Genomic DNA, 19714 nt, shown 5'->3' on the forward strand with positions numbered 1-19714 from the left:
CAGTTCAAATTGTTTTACATGATAAAAACATAACACAATAAACAAAAAGTTATACGGATTGTATGTGTTCCTGTAAAATAAATAAATATTAAATCGACTGAATTTATATAGCAGCCACTTGTATTGACCACATAACCATATTCACGCAGTTTCACTAACAAACGCACACCGATGTGCAGATTGCTACGCAAGTCAGGTTTAAAGCTGGAGGATCTTAGCGCTGTCAATCATCCTCATGTACGCGCTGCTACCACCCTCTCTCCCTTGCTCTCTGTTGGGCTCCGCTGAGGGGAACTGCAGCTTGTTGTGAACGCTAAAGCCAGCTGGCGTTGCTATTGGTGACGGTGGATAAACATTTTTCCTGTAACGCTAATATAGGACTCTTGCTTCATATTGAATACATGCTGTTTCACTTCTTAATTGAATGCAAGGTTACAAACCCATATCATCACTCCTCCACCACCATGCTTGACACTTGGTTTCAGAAGTTTACTCTGTGAATGGTTTTCTCTAACTATGTTGATGTACATTATGGCCAAGCACCTCCATTTGCTCTCATCTCTCTTTGGAACATTGTTCCAGATGTTTTAGCAATTTATTTCTGTTCATATTTGTTCTGACCTTTTCTCATTATACCATTATGAAGTTTGACATTTAACAGGCACGTAGAGACTGGGAACTCTTTGTTTTTATGGGATGTTTTTAGCACTACATGCTGCAGTCTTGGTGAGAAATTGCTGGGAAGATTGGCAATTGTCCTTAATGTTTTCTGCTTGTGAATAATGTTTCTCACCATGGACTTTAGATTGCTTATAGATGACCTTTTAACTCTTCCCAGATTGAAGGGTTGCAACAATTGGTTCTCTGAGTTGAGTTTGGCATTGTGTTAAACTGATTTTTGCTGTTTAGTTAAATAAGTCCGTAATATCTGTTTTGTCCTGCTGAGAACAGATTTTAGCACCTAAAAGTCTCTTTTGGTGCATAAAACCCCTTTTACCATTACTGTGGCTAAAATTTATGCAGTATAATAATCTGTTTTGACATGTTTGCCTGTCTTTGAGCATTAAATGAAGCTGTTCTGTCTTTCAGGTACGTCATCGTGCTTCAGACCAGGTCATGGCTCTGAAGATGAACAAACTCAGCAGCAACAGGGCGAACATGCTGAGAGAAGTCCAGCTCATGAATCGACTCTGCCATCCAAACATACTGAGGTAATCAACAATCTGACTACAGAGGCTACTGATCCCTATTAATGCTGCTTTTAACCAAAGCTAAGAAAATAATGCGATTATTTTCCATTTTGTTGAGCTTGTTGATTGAACAGTTTTCCTTTGGGAGAACTAGAAAACGTACCAAACGCAAAGACGGTTTGTTTTAGAGTTGCACCAGAAGCCTGGACGCAAAAAGCAGGAATTACATTTTTATGTCGTTACAGACGAGGAAAAGCCTTTAAACAATTATGTCAGCATTTTATTGAACCTAAGAATTGATTGCTTGAGGAAATTGACAAGTGTTTTTACGTAATATGGCTTCCATCAACAAATTGGTGAATGTTATTGAATTTCAGATCAAAACCTCAAAGGGAAAATAATGCTGCTGAGCCAAAAAGCTTGCGGGGTTTTATGTTCGTAACACAGTTCTGATGCGTTTGGAGATGTAGTTCTGTTGGAAAACCCAAACTTTGAAACATTTGACCTAAACTGACTCCTTCAAACAAAAGAAAAATTAATTAGGATTAGACCTGTTAGAAAATAAATTGCCATGGAAATTATTGAGATAAACCATAATATTGCCATTTTGAAATAATTTTCAACTACTATAATTATAAATATGTAATAATTTACATATTTATGTAAATTATTACATAAATAATAATTTACATAAATTATTAGATTTATGTAAATTATTAATTATTATTATTATTATTATTATTAGTCTTTGAGGAGGTTGACTCAAAGACTAATAATTTTATATTGTTCACAAAACTTCACACTGGAACTGGAGGACATTTTAAATATCAAAAATTAAAAAACATAAGTCAGAAACAATAAATAAAAAGGAACTAAAAGAAACACAAAACCGAAACTTCAAATAAAATCAATTATTGCTTCTTTGTAAACAAAATTTCCATTAATAAAATATTAATCAAAATGGGAATTATTAAGCTCATCCTAATTTTTCATGATTATTGTGACAGGATTAATTAGAATATTAAGGATCTGTCCATTGTATGGATATTAAAGTTAAACTATTTTTAATTTATATTGAATTTTCTTGTGGTATTATAATATCCACTGATCATGCATGTATGTAAACATCTGGCCAGAACTTTGTAGAAAACAACAGAATCTTGAGTTTGAACCCAGAAGTTACTCCTGATTAAGATGCTGTAAACAAACCTTTTTTTTTTTTTTTTGCACCTGTTTAAATCTTTTCATTTTATGATCTACAATTATAGTAAATGATGAATTAAACAATAGAAAAACAAAAATGATTGAAATATTATTTATTTTCTTGCTCTAAGCATCTGGGTGGGAGAGTGTGTGGAGGAAGCATGCACATACATGCATAAATATTCTTCTGTGTGCATTCCCTCGCATGCACACATCTTGTACAAAGTGATCTTTGTTGAGCGTGCCTTGTATGTTTGTCTCTGAGTGAACAAACACACTGTGGAGTCATTGTTTGCTAAAAAATCCAGCAAAGACCCAGAAATGTGACCTTTTCTTTGCCTCGAGTGTTATGAAGCCCTCAAAGCAGCTCATGAACAAAGTTTGTCCATTTGTTGCACATTATGTCTCTGGTGAGTTGAAGAACATGACCTTTGTTTTTGATTATTCAGCCCTAAATTCAGGTTAAATAAATAGTCTCTAAAGTGGCTGGTTAGATTTACTAGGTCTGGAAATTGATGGGCAAGGCAAAGGTAGAAATGGGAAGAATGTAGGTGAGGCAGATGGGCTGTTATTATCCCACTTTTAGCAGACAGACCTACAGCAATCACCTGTTCAGTCTTGCCTGGTTTCTCAGTTTACATATTCCAGAAAAACCTTGGATTATTCTAAGCTTTTTCAAAATCTTTGTTGTTTTTTTCCAGGTTTAAGGGAGTGTGCGTCCACGAGGGCCAGCTTCACGCTTTGACAGAGGTAAGAGGAAGTAAACACAAAATGTTTCACATTACAGGGGACGTATTATGCAAAATTCACATATTGCATGTTTAATACTTCCATTTGGGTTTCTACAGCTTCTAAAAACATGCCAGTTGTAAAAAATAATTTTAAGAAATCCAGCCGTTTTTTGACAAATTAAATATTTCTTGGTGTCTGGAAAATGAACCATTTCAAAAACCTCCAGCAGGCACTGACCTTTCACCTAGTAACCCCAGAAACACAGTCCGTTACCTAGCAACCTAAGCAGAACTCCAGGACTTTTTTTCAACTTGTTTTACTGCTGCTGGAAGAGACATATTTTGTTGTTGACTTGGCATCCAGAAATCACATTCTCCATTCTTGTTGGTTGTGCAAGAGGCTCCACTTCTGCTTGTCAAAATTACACATCTGTTCGCAGCCATATTTACGTGCGCTTCATCTCATTCGGGTTTAAAGTGACAACTAAAACAGCTCAAAATAGGCAGAACTGAACAGACTAAAATCTCATTATATAAGAATGATTTTGTGGAAAAAATGTAATATGTTTTGTATCACCCATAAACTTATCCTAGTCTGTTCAAGGAAGCATACAAGGTCACCTTTAAAGCTCCAGAACAAAGTAATGATGCCTCTGATCAGAATGTCTCAGCTAATGAAAGGCGAACTACTTCTGCAGTCATGTTCCATCTCTTGTTGTGGAGTTCATGTCCCAGCTATTATTAGGTGAACATCTCGTCACCCAAGAGCACAAAAGCCTGTAATTGTGGAAAACCGAAAGAACCAAATGCCCTCGGGTTTACCTAACGTTTCAGTTGTATGTTTCCGTCTGAGAAAGGTTCTTAGAAAGAGTTTTAAAGCTTTCAGCTGCAAAATTTAATGAAAGCATTGCTTTATCAATCAAGAAATGGATAAATGCATGTAAATGCATTATTCCCATTCACAAAATTGTAATTTATTTGCAGTAAATGTAAACATTTAGCCTCAGAATATAAAGGCAATTGGTACAAAGGGTGTATGTTTGTTTTTATTTGAAACACATGAAGGTGTGAAAAATTTAAATTTGCAATTTGCAGAATAAATGATCCGTCCTGTTGTACTGAACTTATGTTCCCTTTTACTTATACTGTTAGTTTAAATGCTTCAACATTTTTTGCCAAATGAAATTATACAAAATAGATTTCTTTTATATATTTACATGATCAATAAAATAATTAAAAAACTGAAAGCAGACCCTGCTTTTACTTTCTCCTGCATGGCTTGAGAACTCCTTTTGGCTTTCTTTTTGCCACTCTTACATGAAAATGTGTGACGTAAATGACTAAATGTTGATGTCAGTATATTTCCCCACCTGTGCTATAAGTTACTGCAGCTCCTCCAGAGTCACTGCTTCTCAGTTTGAAGATGTTTTTAGAGAATTTAGACCTGAGGAATGTCTATATGATTTTATGCTCTTACCACATTTCCTGTCTTCAAGCAGTGGATTTCACAATCTGTCCTTATTTAACAATTAGTAGCAGATGAAGAATCTATAGAGGAAGTGCTTTCCTAATACAAATTTAACTTGAAGGTTGGGCTGCGTGGTTGTTACTTTTTATGTTTTTACAAGTCTTTGAAACTTCTGTTAATATTCAACCATGAATATTCTTGTAAAAATGGACCTGCTTTCAAACTTCTTTGCTGCTTTTCCTGCTGGGCCTTCCTTGCTCTTCTGTCTTATAAAAACAGGAAAATGTACGACTGACTGAAACAACAGGCACTACTGTGTTTCCCTCCCAAAAGCCCCACTATGTCTTACTTTCGGGGTATGTCTTATATTGGAAAAAAATTGTCGAATTTTTTTGTTTTAACCATAAAATTAACATTTATTAACAACCTGAACAGTATTGTATTACCGTATTTTAAGCAGGAGGCGGCAGTGACAAGTGCAGGGGATGGTGCGGTGACATATGGAGAGGGGGACGGTGCGGACGTGGGCAGGAGGCGGCGCAAAGCTAGATGAGATGGAGGCGGCAATACCCCGTGTTTCCCTTACTTTCGGGGTACGGCTTATATTAGCCGACCCCCCTGAAACCCCTGATACGTCTTACAATCGGGGGTGTCTTACTATCGGGAAAACACGGTAGTGTGGTGAGACTCTGGTATAAACCTGGTGTGATGCTCACTTTGCCTTCATTTATGACCTGAACCGACTTTACGACGTCATTCCTGACCCGTCTGGCATGTTTCTCAGTCTTTGGGATTTTATTTGTTCATTAAAGTTATTTAAGAATAAATTCAACAGAGATCAAAGACTTAAAATTCACTGAATTTTATCTAGGGATATAAAAGTGAAGAATAAAAAAATGCATGCTGCATTTTAATGTTTTTTATTTAAAACACTTTTAATAAATTAGAATATTATTGAAAAGTATTTATTTTAAGAACTTTGTCTCTAAGTAAAGCACAAAATATAGATTAATTACATACAGATGTATGTTCATAGCTTTTATTTCAGATTTTTCCACCTATAGATAATGAAAACATGACATGTAAAATGGAATATTGCATTAAGCCAAGAAATAAACAAACAGAAATGTAAGCTTAACAAAAAGTATGTTAATGCCTTATTAAAGTTTGTTGTAAGAGGGGCAGAAAATCATAATGCCTTTTAGTCTTTTATCGCTCCTTTTTGAACAATTTGTGTAAAATTGCATGTCAATTGACACGACTGTTTGGAATATTATTATTTTTCTGGTTTTTCCTTTTTTAAAAAAAATAAATAAATAAACACATTTTCGAAATATACTTTTAATCTGACAAATGAGACTCTTTCGAATGTATATTCACATTTTATGATTGTGCTGCTATATGTTTGGTCAGATAAAACTCCAGCAAAACACATTAAAACTTGTGTTGCAATGTGACGGAATGTGTTCGACACATTATGTTAGATGTAACTGCAAGTAGCTTTAAGCTAATATTACATCACACTGTCTCTCAGATAAAGGCGTCGTTTATAGAAGATGCTCCCAGACTCACACATATGTTCTCTATTACTTCTGTGCTGCAGTTTGAAAGTGTTTATTGTAGCTGTGGGAGAGGAAGACACAAGCTTTCCGCATAATACCAAGTCTTACAGAGTTTGCACACATGCAAACACACAGACACACGGTAGTTGTGATGTAAATAAGCGCATTGTGAGGCACACGTCTGATTATGCCTGCTCAGACACCGTGGTAGGTCCTGTTTTCCTTCTGCAGGGTAAACAGATCCTGTCGTCTCATGTCGGTCACAGGCTCCTGGCGTTTTTTTTTGTTTTGTTTTTGTTACCTGGCCCCTCTGTGACTCTCCATGCAGAGGAAAATTGGAATAAAGTTACAGGATTGCCCCAAGGTTACCTTGAGAAACTCATTAACTTTGATACAAGCGGATGAAAACCACATCCTGGAAAAAAAACTTGGAATAGTGAGGAAGCTTCATGCAGTGAAGGTAAACCTTTAACCTAAGAGCAGCCAAAGTCTATGTTGCAATAAAGACTGAATGACTTTTAATGCTACATCCTCTCTTAAAAGTCTTATGTTTCACAATTTCCACCAGCTGGCTTCAAAATGCAAATATTTAGCATCACAAGAGGATTTGACATTTAGACATGATTATCTGCAAGGGCCAAACTGACCTGATGGACGATGACCTGCTCTGATTATGCTGACTTTCAGTTAAATGCATCCGGCTCCTGCAGTCATATTCAGGGCTAATGGTGAGTCATGACCTCTGACGGGATTATGGGCGATTTAAGCTGATCTGGAAAGCAAACAAGGATTCTTTGTTCGAGTCTTAACAGGGTTTACAGCCCGAATCCCAGACAGTCCATCACAGTAACTTCCACAACATTTTTGACCTGACATGTGTTTTGTATTTCCTCATTTCTCTTCATTGTACATCATGATGGAGAGGTTCCTATAGGGCTCAAACCCAAACTGAGCTGACTGTGTTGTATCAGTAACTGTAAAGCAGATTTTAGGAAAAAAAATATACAACTTTTTTTCCTATTTTATTTGAGCTGGTTGAGATTGTACTGCTGGTATTCTTCTAATTTGTGTTGTTTAGGTGATCATAAAGGAAAAAGAAGTTGGACAAGTTTCAATTTAAGTCGCCCTTTATCAATTAATGTAGAGCTCTGTTCAGTTTTCAGGACAAATACGATTATCACTTGTAGGTTCAATCAGTTTGCACTGTTATTTACTGTGTAAACTGCTTTATAAGACAAAAGGGAAAATTTGGTTGGAAACTGATCATTTATTTACCCAATTCTCTCACCGTCTGACATGGAAAAATGACGTTTCTGTTTTTAGACCAGATCAACAAAATTCTTAGTTTCTGAAGTTGTTTTTACACCCGATAGACCAGTAGACTCGGTTCGATTGAGGACCAAAATAGCAACATTTGTTACATTTTCAGCTGCTGCGGTTCGCTTTCACACTGCACTGTGTCAAACCAACCAAACAGTTTGAAAACATGTTCTCGTCCTCACCTGTGGTGGCGCTGCACCAAGAACCACTGAAGGAAATGATGTAAAAACCTCTGAAGAAGACTTGAGCTCACAAAATGTAAATAAAATAGAGTGGAGTCAGATTTTAGTGATTTCTTTTTTATCTTTGGTTAAAAAAATAACCCCAACACAAGCCATTTCTCCCGTTAGCGCTAGATTGTCACGTTTGTTTTGGTTCTGTATTATAACCCTTCAAGGCAGACAATTTGTCTCAAGGAAGTTTAGTAATTGAGATCTTTGACTCTTTCGATGAACCATTCCAGCTCTAGTTTTCACCCTGCTTAGCGTCCACATGTGCATTCAAACTGCGCCAGAGCTCACGTTACCGAGCTGAGACTGAGATAAATGGTTTCATGAGAAACAAATATATTGTCATGTTCAGGCAGCATCTCAATCTGTCAGCAAAGTTGTTGAGTTTGGGCACAAATGGGTCTTAACAGACAATGACTCTAAGATTACTGCTTAGTCTAAAAGTGCCGTAAGGGGAACAAAATCAATGTTTGGCTCACAAAGGCCTGTTCCTAACCTCATAACTATTTGTGCGGTTCGTATGGGTAAGCTTCTGAATTTGAAGAAGGCAATAAACAATTCTGACCTCCTGTCCTGACTGACATAAAAGAGGGATCATTTAGTCGAATTTAATGTTCAACATTGAGGAAAAAATGACCCAGAGTGTATAAATATCTGGTCTAAACTGTGAATCCAGATTCAGCAGAAAGAATTTAGTAGAAAAATACAATTGAATGTCTTCTAAAGAGTCAGTGAAAGCAACATGGAGCCGACGGTTGAGACCTCCTTCCAGCGCCACCCTTTGCACTAATTCTGTGCCTGTCAGTCAGTAACCACAGCTTAACCAGACCGTCTCTCCATTTCATGCCAACTCTCTTTAGTTAACTGCTGCTGCTCATGATGTGTGACATGGGATTAGGGTCTTTGCATGCCAGCAGGAAGGTCAGGCGAGTTCCTGAGGATCAAAGCTGACAAAGCGACAAACCCCAACGGAGTCAAGTGGGTTTCTTTGGTTTTCATTCTGAGTCTATATTTGGACAGACACTCCATGTTCATATATGAGAAAAATACCTGAAAAAAATGCCTCTGCATGATATTTTTACATTTAGATTTGGTCAAAATGCAGGTCTGTTGCAATAAATCAGTTAATCGCTTAATAAATTAAAACGAGCTCAATCATTTTCATTTGCATGATTTATTGCTTTTCTCTTTTCTCTCTCCTTCCGCCAAAAGTGATGGATGACAAAAGTATTCAGTCTTGTGCATACGTCTTTGTGTACTTCATAATTAATTTATTTGTTTTATTTATTTTTTATATTTAAAATGTTCTTTAGAAATTAAAGTTTACTGATCTTTGAGAATGTGTCATTCCATTACCATTATATTACTTGAAAATAGTTTCAAATATGAAACCATTTTCATCTTTGAAAATGGTTTGGACAATTTTTCGTCTATTATTCTGACAGGCCAGAAATATCAACTATGAATGTTATCTGCAGTCAAAAGTTCAGTTATGTCCTGTGTGATCATTAGTTGCTTTGAGAAAAGTGTTTTGTTATAACAATAGTGTAGTTTCACTTTGTCTGTATATTTAAATGCATGCTATAATAGATCTCAGCTTCAAGTCAAGAGAGACTTTCAATAAACAATAAACAGACTTGCAGCTGTACAGTATCAAGAATTAATTGTCATTCTATTGCCAAAAATTTCAATTAACACCCTTTTCAGACAACCTTGGTGAAGTTTAGCATTTCAGCCCTTTTTTAATACTCAGGGCAGTTAGTCCATCTTATTGTCCAAATACATTATTGATTAGAGCATGAGCACATTAAAATATAAAACAGTTGGAATCCTCGTATTTGCGTAGTTTTTACAAATATATAAAATCTGCAAATATATGAGACCTACTTTAAAAATGATTATAGCTGCTAAATTTATTGTTCAAAACCCAAACTTAACGGTGATTTTCACTCTTAAAAACAAAATGTATAAAAATCAACATATTATGAAGTTTTATGGTTTTCTTTTATGAGTTTGACTGCTGATTTAGCTGGAACTCCACGATATGTTAAAAAAAAACATACTGAAAGATTCTGCTGCTTTGTTTTTGATGAGGCTTTGCGTATAATAATGTGAAAGTATAAAAAGACTGCGCTTCTACCAACACTGTCTTTCGGGCCACAGTTTGGGTTTTTGCCATTGATCAGAATTTTGAAGACAAAAATCTCAACTCAAACATTATAGTTGTGCTGCAAACAAAATCTTTGGGACGCTGTGACACAAGTTGTTTTATTACCACTTCTATACAGTTCTGAATATTCTGTTTGTTCACATGTTTGAAATGTTTTTCCTCTTTCTTTAGTACATCAACGGAGGAAACCTGGAGCAACTTCTAGACAGCAACAAGCACCTGAGTTGGCCCGCCAGAGTGAAACTGGGCTGTGATATCGCCAGCGGTGTGGCCTACCTGCACTCCAAAGGCATATTCCACCGGGACCTCACCTCCAAGGTTAGCTGAGGCTAATTAGAAGCAGTGGCGCAAAAAGTGGGTGGGTATGCAGGGTATGCAACGCATAGGGGCGCAGCACCAGAGGGGGCGCCAAAACCCCGTCTGGAGGGGGCGGCGCGCCGATGATGTTTTCCCATACACTTCAGCGCGCCTTACGCTCCTTCACATTACGCACATAACGAGCAGCTTTACCCTTCACTGTATCTTCGTCTCGGGGGGGGGGTTAGAGAGAGCTTTTGTTTTCTACGTTCCTTCACCCTGACGTACCTTCCCTGGGGGGGGGGGCGCAACTACACATTATTCATCCACCTGAATAATGTGTAGTTGCGCCACTGATTAGAAGAAGATTATTTCACTTATAACGAGACATTTTTCCCATGTTAAAAGTGAAATAATCGATTCATCAACATTAAGGAATTACTGACTTAAATTGAGCTCCAGTATCTTGCTGAAAAGTTGGTTGCAAGTTGTCTTATCTTTTTTAAAGTGTACTGGACAAAAAGTACTTGGTAAGATTTTGTGTTTTTGCAGTGTGGACATTCTTGCTAAAAGCCATCAGTGCCAACGACTGCACAGCCAGTTGGCCCTGCTATCATTTGACTCACAAAATATGCACCAACACATATTTGTTGGAGCTCCAACAGGAAACAATGACCAACTGTAAAACTGAAGGTTCATTAGGTGTATTTTGGCATGAATGTTGAAAAACACACATTTGACTATGGGAAGGAAAAAAAAACTTCCTTTAAAAAAAAAGCCCTAAATGGATATACATTAGTTAAACATTAAGCCAGGGATCAGCAATTTTTTTTTACTTTTGCATATTATTCCTACAAAAATAAAACTTGTCTAGATCTGCCAATCTATGCAATGTAAAACTGTAAAATTAAAGAACCAAGATTTAGATTTTAGAAAGACGGTGTGTGCAACTTTCCAGCGGAAAAAATGGTGGAACAAATTAAATTGAGTTATTTTATATTTAGAGAACAACATGGGACTGGTGCTCATAAATCCTACACACGTCATTTGATTAAAGCAACACTATGAAAAGAAATTCAGTCTTCCTTCATAAAATTCAGAAATGATGATAAAGTTTTACTGTTTGCTCTGTCAGTAATGACAGAACCATTTCATACAGTATTTTGCATTGTTTTCTTCTATTAAATCATTTTTAGAGCAGCTTATCTCACTATAAACAACAATAGCTTCATTACTACATAGTGTTTTTAAGCTAACCCAGACACTTTTGGCATTAAAGGACATCGGGTATGTTCTCTTGTAAGTTGTTTCTCTTCAGAGGGTAGAAATATTGCACTTCCTCAAATCATTTAAAGTAATTTAACTTTTAACTTCCCCAGTGAACATGTGGAAATGATGCTGTTGTTTTAAGAGAAGCTAACTGTACTCGACCGTTGCAAATTATGGAGTTTAGGAAGGAAAGCGTTGCAAGATTTAAGTTGTGCATTAGCTTCATGTACCATAAATAAACTGAACATTAATATGCAGCTCAGTTAAGTAGGTGTCATGATAGTTTCTCACGGTTTACAGGTGTCTTTCATTCACATGCTGTTCTGCTGGTTCCAGTGAGAGTTTGAATATTTTACAGTAAGCTGAAGAGGAAGGAAGTGCCTAAACTTGTAATGCACAAACCAGACCTTTGCTAAATAGGAAGCAAAGGTCTGGTTAATAAACCATAAATTGTTGTTTAATCCGTCTGTGTTGCAACTTCCCCAAGTAACATTCTGTGCTTTTGGGGGTGTTTGTCTTCACAGAACTGCTTGATCAAATGCGACGACAATGGTTACACGGCGGTGGTGGGAGATTTCGGCCTGGCAGAGAAGATTCCCACCAAACAGTAAGAAGCGTCAGAGTGAATCTAGAAATGCCAGGCGGAGTTTGCAGGAAAAGGAAAAAATTAGAAGATGAAATGAACTGAAACATGCTGGCTGTTTGTTTTCTACTCGTCTCATTATGAGGGATAATTTTCAGAAGAGAAATTATATTTAAGTGACTCAAACTGAAGGCCAGTTCAGTTTTATCTCATTAATGCGTCTAATTTGTGTTAGCCTTCAAACTAGTAAGGCTCATTATTTTCTTTATTTCCCATCTTCTGGTTTAATATCAGTTCTCTTTATAATATTATGGTTACACTCAGGGAAAACACGTCACGTAATAAGAATTTTATTTCTTTAATCATCTTTTTGTTGGTGTCAGCTCTTCATTCATACAGCAAACTCAGCTAAGTTACTCCTCCTCCTCCTCCTCATTCTGGGGTTATTTATTAGCACACAGGTCACTAAAAGCCGCCTCTACATCTCACATTCTCTGCCTCGGTGTTTTGATGGCAGGAGGATCCTGTCAGTCTTGGGTTTTCACTTTCTAATCCTGCAGTAGCCAAAAAGAAGCAGGGAGTCTGCTTTCTGTTCTCTAAAACGTCCAAAATAATTCCTCTGATCTTTTCCTAAGGTTTATGAATGTGACCACATAGATTTTGGTTGTTTACTGTGCTGTGAAAAGGCTCTCTGAAATGTTTCAAATCATCAAACGAAATGTTATGTTTTTGTTGTTGGACAAAAATAACTTGAGTAAATACAAAATAGACTGACTTCAGAGTGACTTCAGTCTGTTTTGGGGAGGAAAAAACTATCCAAACCAACCTGACCTGTTATGTAAAATTCACTTTTTGCATGTTTGATGCTTCCGTTTGGTTCTCAGCTGCTTCTTATAACAATCCATGTACTTAAAAAAATCACACACATGGTTGTTTGTTTTTTTTGCTGTCTGTAAGTCGTTTCAAGAACCTCCTGATTGGTGAGTCACATTCAGTGGCACTGTGCTGTTACCTAGCAACCCCAGCCAGGGCCAGCCCCGTCACCTAGCAACCTCAGCAGAGTTCCAGCACATTTGGTCAGCTGGTTTACCATTACATTTGGACATTAGCGGGCACATATTATGTAAAATGTACATTTTGCATGTTTTTACTTTGGGTTTAGTTTTGGATTTCTATTGCTTCTAAAAACAGCTAAGTTATTATAAAAACAAACAAACAAACAAACCAAAAAAACACCCAGCTAGTTTTTTTTTGTTTTTCTTTTCTTTTCAATAAATTAAGATTTTTTTGGTATCTGGAAAATGGCCAATTTCAAAGACATAATGTTACATCAGCAGGCACTGTCCCTCACCTGTTTCCTAGCAACCAGCCTTTTACCTAGCAACCCCATTGAAGCCCAGCTCTTCACCTAGCAACCCAAGCAGAGTTCCAGCATGCAGTTCAAAAAGGCTTTACATCATAAAAATATCATACAATAAATATCTAATTTTATGAGCAAAATCATCCAGCAAATACACATCAAATATGTTGATCAATGTCTCACTTACCACTAATCAAGCCAATTATCCACAGTTGGTAAAACATGGACCTGGTGAACTTTGGTAAAAAAAAATATTGTGGAGTTATTTGGAAGGAAGGTATCTTGTTACACCTGGCTGGGGTAAAACTGTCACAGCCTTTCAAATTTTTTTAAAAATAAAATAAACATCATACTGACAGTCAAACAGCAGAGTAATGGTCTGAGAGCTGGATGACTTGCCATTATCTACGGAGCCATAAAATCTGCTTTTTAACATCCTGAAGAAAAAGGTCCAAAGCAGACTGCCAGACTCTCTACGAATGGCAAAAACAAGAAACAAATGCAACAAATGGAGTTTTCTGAGTGGCTAGTCAAAGTATGAACCTAAATTTAATTGAGACGATGTGGTTTGATCTTTAGCAGAGTTTTCGTGCTCAAAGTGGCTCCAGTGTGGCTAAAGTAAAACAATACTGCAAAGAAGAGTGGGCCAAATTTCCTCCATAAAGATGTAATAAACTCACTGACATTTTCTGCTAATAGTTGATGTGAGTTGTTGCTGCCAAGGTTGGACCAACCATGTTTTAGTGTTAGTTACTTTTTCTGATTGGTTTGGATGGCTGCTTTCCCTTAATGCATATAATTATTGCTAACTCCTTTTTATGTTTAGGTTAACCTTGATCTGAGCCTAAAACTTTGAAGTTTGAAAAAAATAATCTGTAATTGGATAATAGATATGTAGATGAATGTTATTTAGCCTCCAGGCTGAACATTATGCATCTGAACTAAATTCAGTTTAAACCTAAATGGAGCAAATGGGACTTATTAGCTACATCTGTGGGTTGTTTTAAACATAAACTGGTTGCCATATTCACACAGAGCAGCTTCCAAACACAGCAGAACATCCAGTTCCTTTTGGACTCACGTTCTGTACCAGTTTACTTCACACATCAGCCTAATGATGCAGACATTAAGCTTTCCTTCTGCTCATATGTTCTGTTTAGGGATGATGGAGAAAAGCTTGCAGTGGTCGGCTCTCCTTTCTGGATGGCTCCTGAGGTGCTCAGAGATGAACCCTATAATGAGAAGGTAAGATCTCTATTAGTTCAAAGAAGCTTTGCAGATTCAGATCAGTTTAAGTCGGACAGAATTTGCCTTTTGCATCCAAGTAGTGCAAATGCACTTCTGTCATGACATCACAGCTACAAGCAGAGCGTAACATGCATTCATCATGAGCATAAATACCACATATGTCAGCGATATCGGTGCTTTTGAAAAGCAAGAATCAGATGCACACATTTGGATTTATTGTGAAATTTACATTATATACATAAAAAGCGATCGTGAAGATTCTTGAATGTGAAACCTACTGACTTTGAACATGGTTGACTGTAGGTAAGCGCAACAAAAATGTGCATAGCTTACCCAGAAATGCTGCTAAATCCAAGGAACTCATTAAAGGGGGTTGTTACCAGTGTTGCCAGATATTGAAAGAGAAACGATCAACCAGCTTTATGAAAATGAGGCCAAAAAAGCCCAACTGGCAACCACACTAAGAGATTTTAAAATGGGTTTACATCGAATACCTGCATTTGATGTCTTTAATGTTTTGCTTTATTGTGCGGAGCCTTTTTTCAGAAAGAAAGTCAAACCCAAATAAGCAACTTCACATTCAAAAACAATCCCAAAGTGGCCTATCATAACAGACTTGGCAACACTGGTTGTTATACAAAATTGAAATTTTTTTTAGTTGTACATCATATTATTCTGTTACTACATCACCAAAAACATGCTGTTGCTTTGATTCTTTCATGGATGTTTTGAGGAGTCTTTGAATCTCTGATTGTAGCCATTCAGAGGTACCTGAAAACTTGCTCCTCCAGACTGGAGGCAGCAGAAATTAACAAACACCTGCTAACCTCCTGAGCTCGTTATACGAGCTACTTCTCAGTCTGAGGCTCCTAAGAACAGTTGTAACTGGCATAATGGAGAAATGTTGTGTTTGTGTGCTAAAATGGAGTATCTTAAAGAGTAGGAGCTTCTTAAAGAGACAGAGGCCCAATTTCAAAGCAATAAATTGCAAAGTCAAATTTATTTAACATTATATTTGATATATAGCATTTTATAGCAACTGAAGGTAGCAGAGTTACTTGACTGTGCTATAAAATGGCACATAATACATAATACCGCCTCTTTAAAAGTTAAAATTTCTGCTATATTATCTCCACGCTGAGTGTGTGTGAACTTCTCACCATAACTATAGCTATATAAAAGTTGCATTAAATGAGTGAATATTATGTATAAATTTATGTATTTCTGAGCTTACTATGTCTGTTTCCAGGCTGATGTTTTCTCCTACGGAATAATCCTTTGTGAAGTCATTGCACGGATCCAAGCCGACCCCGACTTCCTTCCCCGCACTGAGGTAACGATCTTCACCTCCTCTCTACCTCCTGACTTCATAACACCCTGTGTACATGTTTGCAGTGTACACTTCTCAAACAAATCAGGGGAAGAATGTTAAAATATTTACTTACGCAGTTTTATAATCCAAACTCATGGTATGAGGCAAATATTTGTTTCTGAAGGTAGAACTTGAAAATGACAATTTATAGACTTGTGCAAAGGTCAGAAGACACTCCTTGTTTCCTGATATTTTGCCTCCTAGTGTAATTTCTAATCTTTAAATGGAGTCTTCATTAATAATTCTTAAAACGATGTAGAAATTCTCTGCTTTTTCCACTCATTTCCTCAGTTTTTAATATACACACACTATGCAGAATGGGGGAACATCATAAATAATAGCTATACATAATAGACCTGAAAGGATTTGATGTTTTACAAAGGTTGGGGGGGAGGGGGGGGACCGACTTTTTTGGGGGCAAAATGAATGTACGTAGCTGAACATAGACATAAACATCAGTAGCCTACAGGCTACTTGTTAAGCTTAAGGTGCTGTATTGATATTAGCTGGTCATCTTTTAGCTAACTTTACATGCATCCAGCAACTTTACTCAACTCAGTCGGTTAGTTTGGGGAAAAAACTGTGAAAAGTTCTTTGCGTTTTGCTGGTTTGCTGCCATGATTCTAACACATGCGTAGCTCTGCACAGAAGCAGGTCTCCTTCACTGTCGCACAGGTCTAAACCCAGCGAGCGTCGTAGCATTCACGTTGCGTTTAAAGGCAGCTCGGAAAAACAGGTTACCACATTTTAACAACGGATTAAACAGTTTTAACTAATGACAAAAGTGACAGAGGAGACAGATATGGGAAGTGCGAAAGCCCCTATTGTATCAAGTTGACATAGGAATATCAGAGAGTTGACCGTTCTAAGGTAAAAACCCAGCGCATACAGCATTCATGTTTTGTTTTGTTTTGATTTTTCATCCAGACGGCTTCCCGCGCCCCCCCTGCAATGGCACGGCGCCCCCCGTAGGGGGTGCGCCCCACAGTTTGGGAACCTTTGCTCTAATTTATTTTGCTTAATGCTGAAATCCAGTCGGTATATTAACTACTAGAGGGGATCATCCTTTGCATCCTAGCGTACATTGCACCATTAAGTCAGGCTTACAAGTAAATCCCATTTTAGGAATCAGTTGTTGGTAATGGTTTGATGGCCTGCAAGCACAGTGGGACTTGGCAGACAGCAGGACAATGTCAGGGGGATTACTGTGACATCAGCCTGGCTTTGGCTGCAGAGTTGCACTATGTCAAGCATCTAATGAAGCATGTTTGTATCCTTGTTTACCTCTCTTTTATAATGAGCTTCCTCTTTGTTTTCCGATGTGTCCTCCTGAGCAGAACTTCGGCCTGGACTACCACACGTTCCAGCACATGGTTGGAGACTGTCCGCCTGACTTCCTCCAGCTGGCCTTCAACTGCTGCAATGTGAGTCCGCCATCTTTCTGCGTCAAATCGGCGAATATAATCAGCACCTGCGCTCTGTTTACCAGCCGACAGAAGAGGCATTTCTAAACAGTTTTTAATTTCAAATGCAAGTTTTATACTCTTGTTGAGAAATACAAGGCAATGAGATTATGAGATTAACTTGATTTAATCTGCTGTATTGAGGATTTTGTTCTCTGCAGTCTGGAATATTATTTTCTCAGGTTCAACTAGCTGGTATAAAAACTTCGAACAGATTTGGGTGTGAAAATTAGCAAATTTTCAATCACTTCATCAAAGTTGTGAATCTTATTTTTCTGGTTTGTTGTTTATTTCCGCTCTTTGTTTAATTACATCTCCTAATAATAAGATAATAGCATTAAGGTTTTTGAAGCACCCTGCTAATTGATCCTATGCAGACCCCTTTATCCGGGGTCTGCATAGACCCCGGATAAAGGGGTCTGTTGTCTTTTTTTTCATTCGTGTCTGTTATCCTTTTTCCAAATCTGTTGCTGAATCTTTATTCCACCTAATCTGTAAAGTGCATTGTATCTCTCTGCAAGCATCAGGGTGCTCAGCAAACTTTATTTTTTATTTTTTGTGTACTTGGTAAACTAAACACAATATTAAAATGTCTCATTTATCTACATCAACCCCTGACTTTAGTTGTGGGCAAGGCTGCATAAAAATCATCCCAAGGGCCAGAAATGGTCCCCGAACTGCACTTTGGACATCCCTGCCCTATGTGATTATTCAAATCTGGCTTAAAATTTGAGTCTTTCCCTTTAACAAGCCAGTAGAAATGGAAATGCGACTTCTTCTTTTGATTCATCTCTTTTCAGTATATCTGGGGAAAAACCCAAAATGATGAAAGTTAATTGCTAAATCCAAAGAATCAAAATGAAAGTTTTCACACGTCTTGTATTTTTTTATGACGTACATGAATTTCAAATATTTTTACTCTTAAAAATCTGAAAACCACTGCAACCTGCTGCCCTCTGAACTCACCTTATTTGTAAGATTACATGGTGCAGAGAACACAGGAAACCTGAGGGAGAGGCGACTCGGGTCCAAAAAGTGCAAATGTAACTTTTTTGACTTTTCCAGCAAATAAAATCCACTGCAAAAACTAAACATTTTACAAAGTATTGTACAAATTAATTGGTGCACTTAAACTAAGACAAAACTAACTTAAAGGTAACTTTAAGGATGGAGCTGAAAACAAGACGATCCTTGTGCAAGAAATATTGCTCCGAAATGAAAATATACACAAGTGGCTGCAAAGCAATCTCTAGTGTTGTTATGCAGACTTCAAAATGACAAAATTATAAGCATTTTTTTCATCTGGAAAACAAAAAACTGCATTGTTATTGGCTTCAAAACTGACTTGCATAAAATTTAAAATTCTCATAGAACAATAAAAATGTATAGATGTTTTATGATGTTTTGTTGTAAGTGCATGTCTGCCCAGAACCAGAACCAAACGTGGACAAGCAGCATTCAGGTTCTATGCACCACAAATCTGGAACAAACTTCAAGAAAACTGCAAAACTGCCGAAACATTGTGTTCTTTGAATCTAGACTAAAAACTCACCTGTTTAAAGTTGTTTTTGAAACATAATCAATGAAAAAATAATCAACAATATGATGTGTAAAATTTAATGTTTTCTATGACTGTTTTTATGGTGTGAAGCGCTTTGGTTGCTGAAAGGTGCTGTAGAAATAAAATTTGATTGATTGCTGCTTTATATTGGTATTTAAAAATCTGAATATAGTTTTAAATGTTGTTTCCTGCCTTCCATGTTCCCTTCAGATGGATCCTAAACTCCGTCCGTCGTTCGCAGACATCGTCCGGCAGCTGGAGGAGATCCTCGCTCGGCTCAAAGTCGTAGAGATGGAAAACGAGAGCGTTTCACTCACCGGCGACAATGAGAAGAAAGCCATGTCGAAAAGTAAGAGCACTTCAATAAAACTACAGCATCACTGTCTACTAAAGTCATTTATTTATATGTATGGCTTGTATCTCATCTTGATCTAAAGAGAAACTCTGGTGAGTTTATTCAAATGAGAGGCCAACATGTTTCCTCTAATTCAGCCTAATGTTTGGTTTCCGGCCTGCCTGACTATCAGAATATAGAAAAATACAAACAATCTGAGCCTTTGGACAGAGGAATTATTACTGTTGCGTACAAAACATGGAAGTGATGATCTCTTCTTGCAGCTGTTGGTTTGGCTGATAACATCAGCTCTTCTTAACACACCATCTCTCATACTTGTATATATTTATGTT

General features: G+C 37.2%; 1 protein-coding gene across 2 annotated transcripts in view; it reads left to right on the forward strand.

Annotated features, from left to right (window-relative positions):
- The window catches only part of tesk2 (testis associated actin remodelling kinase 2), a 39279-nt gene that overhangs the window by 14842 nt on the left and 4723 nt on the right, over positions 1-19714 (forward strand). For both annotated transcript variants that reach the window (XM_081598305.1, XM_008433990.3), the window contains 8 exons: positions 1090-1211; positions 3095-3143; positions 10046-10192; positions 11965-12047; positions 14544-14628; positions 15881-15964; positions 17341-17427; positions 19238-19376. In XM_081598305.1, the coding sequence (XP_081454431.1) occupies positions 1090-1211; positions 3095-3143; positions 10046-10192; positions 11965-12047; positions 14544-14628; positions 15881-15964; positions 17341-17427; positions 19238-19376 (796 nt within the window). The remainder of the gene's footprint in view (positions 1-1089; positions 1212-3094; positions 3144-10045; positions 10193-11964; positions 12048-14543; positions 14629-15880; positions 15965-17340; positions 17428-19237; positions 19377-19714) is intronic.

This window comes from Poecilia reticulata, chromosome 17, assembly GCF_904066995.2.
Source record: "Poecilia reticulata chromosome 17, P_reticulata-male-v2, whole genome shotgun sequence".
Classification (NCBI taxonomy): Eukaryota; Metazoa; Chordata; class Actinopteri; order Cyprinodontiformes; family Poeciliidae; genus Poecilia; species Poecilia reticulata.